The following is a 6,469-nucleotide window of genomic DNA, read 5'->3' on the forward strand; positions in this document are numbered from 1 at the left end:
GGATTAGTCAATGTCTTGTGAGCTAACGTTTGCTTTCCTTAAATCGCCCGGATTGAAGTCTGGTACAGAGGGTTTCATTTTTGCATGCCAAGACGGTGTCATCTCAACCTTAACATACCGTCCACACATTTTGAGCCAAGACATTCCCGATGATAGCTGCAGGGCGTTCCACGCACAGCCCGAGCATTTAGCTCACATACTATCTAGTTGTCCAACACACGATATTGTTAACACAATATTCGCTCAATATTTATTAAGTGTTTATTAGTATAACACAGGCACAGGAAAAAAGGTCTTACCCACCAGACGAGATAAACATTCTGCACGTTTTTGGGGTCTCTGAATCCAAATCCGGGGTTGATTTAACTCGGTCAGGACGCATTTCCTTTCTAACCTCACAAAAAAATGAAGAAAGTTGGAACATTCATGGAAACACCCAGAAAGCAAAGCGGTTATAGGTTTTCAGGGTCGCTGAGTCCGAATTAAAAGGGCATTTGACTCGGCGAGGTCGCATTCCATTCATAAGCTAGCAAAAAAATTTAAACACTCAAAACTGTTCTCGACATAAATTGTGTGTATTCACCGTCCGGTACATAGAACTTGTTAGTCATTCTTTGAGCATGGCTATCAGTCTGTAGCACAAAATCCTGCTGCCTTGACAGATACTGTGACGATGACATCTGCCCCGAAAGGGGATGTGTAGAATGATTCGTTCTCAGATTTGTTGAGGTAACGAAGCCAGCGAAGGCGTGCTGCCTTGCAGGTCGGCGTGAGGATGTGAGAATGAAGTCATAGTGTTTAAATTCATTTTTTTCAAGATTATGAATGGAATGCGACCTCGCCAAGTCAAATGACCTTTAAATTTGGTAAGAGACATATTATACATATTACGCCAAATATACTCCACTTTCATTCAATCTTTAGTAATTTTATCGAGGGATGCAGAGGAAACGAGATATTTAAAAAAATCTGTTTTTAGTCAAAAATACAACAAAAAAATCAATTTTTGAAATCTTGCAATTCCCCAAAATAATACGCATAAAATACCTTTTTTTTACTTCTACGCAGATTTTCGCAGAGTCTATTTTAACCTCTGGCGTCATTAACGCAAACTGAAACGGACACAATTTATTTTGAAAAAACTGAACTTAACTTTTTTGCCCGTAAAAACAGGCAAAAATGGCTAACTTTGAGGGATCAAATGACTTATGGCCTTATAACTCATAGGTAAGACAGTTATTTTTTTTAATTACAGAGAATAGGGTTGTTTCGCTATTTTAGATAAAACAATTTTTGAATACATAATTGTAATCTGAATCGAAGGTGCGTTATAATTTTTTTTTCTTTTGTGTCGTTCACGTCGTGTCACGTGGGTGTCACGTGACTCAGAGGTTTTCATAATTATCTATCAATGTGGTGATGCGAAAGTCATGATAAAGAGGTTAGGCCACGGTCTGCTGCTAATTCTATTTTGATTTTATAGCTATAGTTGTTAAGGATTATGTGACAAAAACGTTATCCTGTTGTAATATTTGGTTTGAGAGACTAAGTATGTTGAAGGAAAACAGTGAGTGAAATTAGTAACATATTTTAAAATCGTACATATTTACGAATTATTCAGTAAACATGACTATATTTGAGTGCTTTTTCAATGAATTCTTTATACATACCATAAATATATTTACTTTCGGTAGATTTTCTCTCTTGGTTTTTACGACACCTCCTTTGACATTTTTTTAAAGAATATTTAGCGACTTTTATTTTCGATGTGCAGATAACCAAAACAAACCAACGGCACACAAAAAGATATTTGAGAATCACCGACACGTGAGCTGTGATTGGTGAAGAATCCGACCCCTTTGACGTCAAAGGGGCCCACCAATCGACATCGTGGTAAAAAATTCATATCTCAACATTTAATTAAAAATAGTAAACAATATGTAAAAAATATTTTACGGGCGTTTTTATAATTAGAATTTTATATACGATAAGATCCATTTATTGGAAAAATGATATCTGACTTTAGAAACAGCCCTATTAAGTCAACTTTCACTCAACTGTGAAACACTTTCCCGTGGAGTAATTAGGTGCGAAGGTACACAGTGTTATTTGGAACTTAGTGATTTTTCGCTGAAAATCCAAAAAATGGCGATTTTTCTATGTATCATAACTTGGAACATATGGAAGATAGCGAATTATTTTTTTAACAACATTTTCTCATAATTTTGTCATAATTATGTCCTCTTTCTTTTTTTCTGTTGGGCATTTTGCTCTAAACTGTATTGGGAATTATCCGTCCAGGCAAATATAACTTTTGAAAATGTTAAAAAAAAAGGTTTGGCAACTGATCTATTCTAGAATTTTTGATATGTCAAAAGGGACTCCTTAACGGAACTTTCTCATTAAAAAAATTGAAAGTAGGATTTTTTCGGGCATTTCACTTATTATTTTAAACTAATGTTTGGACTATACCTTGAAATGAAACATTTGAAATGGTACAATAATAATTTCACAAACTTTAATTGTACAAATGAAGTGCTAAAGGCTAATAAAGGCCTCCAAATTGCATAATTTATTAAATACTCAAAACAAAATATTTAAAAATATATTAATTTAATGTTGCCACTTTTATCACCTCTGAATTTATTAAACTGTCACGGAAAATTATGTAAATATAACATTTTTATCACTTGTTTTCAATACAATAGTTAACTTTAGAAAAATTTAGGCAAACTCAAAATTAAATTTTCAACAGTTTTATTTTCAACAGTTGGGTTTTTAACAGTTCAATTTTTAATTTTTGAAAATGGAAGAAAATTCAAAATTGAATTGTTAAAACGTAATTTGAAATTTTCTTAGATTTTTCGCTGTTACAAATTCAATGTTTAAATCCCTTGATGTTCAAATACCTGATTTGTTAACAGTTGAAACACAAGAAAAACGTGAATACCATAAATAAATACAATAAATAAACATTTCAATCCATAAATAGAATTTCATCTTTAAAGCTTTGGAAATTTATCTCTTTCGGTTAAAGAATAAATATCTTATTATTTCGTTGGAAAATTTCATTATTTTGTTAAGAAGTTATCCTTTTTGTGTAATAAATCATCATTTTGGTTAAAATTTTAACGCCTATCGTAGTTGAAATTGTTTTTATTTTTTGACTAAAAAACCTTTTTTAGTTGAAAATTCAATGCTTTTTCAATTTCGTCTTTTTGATTGTAAAATTAATTTCTTTTAGTAGATTTTTTTTTAAATCATCTCTTTTGGTCCAAAATTTAACTTTTGGGTTGAAAATTATTCGGGTTTGGTTAAAAATTCAACTACTTGGTTGTATGTTGAAATACTTTGTAAAAAATTCATTTTCTGTTTGAAAGTTTATCACTTTCAATTGTTAATTGAACTATTTACTTGAAAATTCATGTACAGGGTGCGCCATCTAGACCTTCGGTATTTCAACATTGAATAACTCTTGCAGTTTTTAGCAGATTTTTACAAATGAGCATAAATTATTTAGGATATTATTATAATATTATTAGGATAGTCAAGTGCAGTTAAATTCGAATTTCTCCTATCTTTTGTACGATAAGCACGCACAGTTTTCATAATTGAGCGATTGTTTTCAATGTAAAGCGCTACAATTTCAGCGCTTTCATTCTGTGTGTATTGACTCATAGCTAAAATGGTACTGAATGAAGTTTCATAATCGTGCACATTTGCCGAAATCGGCTGAAAAATGGTGAGTTATTCAATGTTGAAATACCGAAGGTCTAGATGGCGCACCCTGTATTTTGATGAAAATTCATTTTTTATCATTTGCATGTTTCAGATATGTATAAAGTACTAAAATTCCTACAATAAATAGTATACACTCTCTAAATCTGAATGAGAAATAGTTAAATATTCAAATAGTGTAAGTCATTGTAATTGGTTTCGTACGTATTTCTGCTAGTCATTAGGACAAAAAATACTTCTCAGTGTTATTATTATAAATTTACTTCCGTCGAAAATTTCTAACTGAGTAAGTTACAAGTTTACTGTTACTTTTAATTGTACACTACTTTATGAAGTCGCACTTATCAATTTAGATGTACATAGTATATTGTCGAAATATTTATCTTCTCGAACAATAGAATACGAAACTACAAATAAATATAAAAGAACTATTTTTCAGTTATTGCTAGAAATACTGTTTAAGTAACTTTCAGTTACCTGTGAAAATAATAGGTACAACAATTCGAAGCATAATCATTATAGATTTAATAACGTGCATTTTGTAGAGACATATCCATTTTTTTAATTAAAAAAGTTATTTTATTGAAGAGAAATTACGTTTATTGATTCTTGGTGGACTATGGTTAGTAAATTGAAAGAATGAAGAAAGTAAGAAACGAAATAAGCCGATCGGAAAATGAACTAACGTCGAATCGAAAATGGCATACTGGATCCGACAAAATTCACACGTATATCCATCCTTGATGTTCTTGATCATTTAAAATGCAAACATGTAAATATTTATTCTTATTGGATTAGTTTGCGTATTCATTTTCAGCCATTACGGCTTCGCACTGCATATTGCAAGAAATAAAAAAAGTGAACTCAGAGACAATACAATTAAAGCCTTTGCGAAATACTTACTTGAAACCTTTATCGTCATCAAGACCATTCTGCGATGCTAGCCCATTACCCTGTGGACAATTGTCGTCCTTCGAACCATCAAATGGACTTGATGAGCCCTTTTCTTTGTCTTTTTTATCTGCATCTGTGTTCTAAATAGAGCAGAAGAGAAATAATGCACGTTAAATTATTCTGAATGAAGATTTTAAACTTTTAGTGTTAAAATTACTCACCAATCGAAGAGAAACCATTCTAGGTTCTAAATCTTTTGGCGTGGTTGGGCTTGAACCACCCAGAACGTATTCCACCATCTTAACTCCGAGACCACCGGTTTCACTGTAAAAAGACGTGTGTGATAAAAGAGGAAGCTAACTAGCACATGCTTCACATTGAAAGTTTTTTAAAGAAACGGAAAGAGTTTAAAATTAAACAGGGTGAATAATGATGAAACTACGCAAATTTTATCAGATTATGCAGCGTCTGGAGCACTGGATACGAGGTACATTAAGCTAGCACCTCCACAATCGAATTTTTGAATTTTTCATAGCTTAGAATTTTGGGCTTTTTTTGGGCTGCAATAAAAATTTTTGGGCTCCTTTACTTTTTTCAAAAAAATAAATTTTCTTGTAGAGGTGCCAGCTTACATTAACCCAGCACCTCCACTTCTTTAAATCACTAAATAATAAAAATTCAATTACACCAGATTTTTGGGCTTTTTTTGGGTTCTTAAAATCCGCAAAAAAAATTTCCCCAAACCAACCCTTAACTTCCAAAATCAACCCCCTTCAAAAAATTTAAAATTTGCAGTTATTTATTAACGGGATATTTTTGAGCTCTTTTTGGACTTTTTTTGGGCTTTTTTGGGCTATCAGAAAATACCCACTTCGATTTTTGGGCTCCAACCCTTAACGTCAAAAATCAACCCCATTGCAACACGCAGATATGAAATTGTCAAAAAATAACTTTTATTACATTTTAGAGCTTGAAAAAAGTCTCTGATTTTTGGACTCCTCGAAAATAACCGCTACGTTTTTTGGGCTTCAACCCTTAACGTCAAAAATCATCCCCTCTCTACCACGTAAATACAACTTTGTCTGCAAATAAATTTTTGTAGCATTTTTTAATGGAAATAGAGTCTCTGATTTTTGGGCTCCTCGGAAATACCCGCTACGATTTTTGGGCTTCAACCCTTAACGTCAAAAATCAACCCCTCTCTTCCAGGTAAATACAACTTTGTCTGCAAATAAATTTTTCTAGAATTTCTCAATGGAAATACAGTCTCTGATTTTTGGGCACCTCGAAAATATACGTTACAATTTTTGGGCTTCAACCCTTAACGTCAAAAATCAACCCCTCTCTTCCACGTAAATAGAACTTTGTCTGCAAATAAATTTTTCTAGAATTTTTCAATGGAAATACAGTCTCTAATTTTTGGGCTCCTCGAAAACACACACTACGATTTTTGGGCTCCAACCCTTAACGTCAAAAATCAACCCCTCTCTTCCACGTAAACACAACTTTGTCTGAAAATAAATTTTTCTAGAATTTTTCAATGGAAATACAGTCTCTGATTTTTGGGCTCCTCGAAAATACACGTTACGATTTTTGGGCTTCAACCCTTAACGTCAAAAATCAACCCCTCTCTTCCACGTGAATAGAACTTTGTCTGCAAATAAATTTTTCTAGAATTTTTCAATGGAAATACAGTCTCTAATTTTTGGGCTCCTCGAAAATAGACACTACGATTTTTGGGCTTCAACCCTTAACGTCAAAAATCAACCCCTCTCTTCCACGTAAATACAAATTTGTCTGCAAATAAATTTTTCTAGAATTTCTCAATGGAAATACA

General features: G+C 32.6%; 1 protein-coding gene across 1 annotated transcript in view; it reads right to left on the reverse strand.

Moving 5' to 3' along the window:
• LOC117170348 (maternal protein pumilio-like) overlaps window positions 1-4,953 on the reverse strand; it is a 50,181-nt gene extending 45,228 nt beyond the window's left edge. Inside the window, exons 1-2 of the mRNA XM_033357088.1 lie at window positions 4,854-4,953; window positions 4,642-4,772 (exon numbers count right to left, since the gene is read on the reverse strand). Coding sequence (XP_033212979.1) covers window positions 4,642-4,772; window positions 4,854-4,931 — 209 coding nt within the window. The 5' untranslated portion in view covers window positions 4,932-4,953. The remainder of the gene's footprint in view (window positions 1-4,641; window positions 4,773-4,853) is intronic.
• Window positions 4,954-6,469: the final 1,516 nt, after the last annotated feature.

The sequence above is a fragment of the Belonocnema kinseyi genome, chromosome 1, assembly GCF_010883055.1.
Source record: "Belonocnema kinseyi isolate 2016_QV_RU_SX_M_011 chromosome 1, B_treatae_v1, whole genome shotgun sequence".
NCBI lineage: Eukaryota > Metazoa > Arthropoda > Insecta > Hymenoptera > Cynipidae > Belonocnema > Belonocnema kinseyi.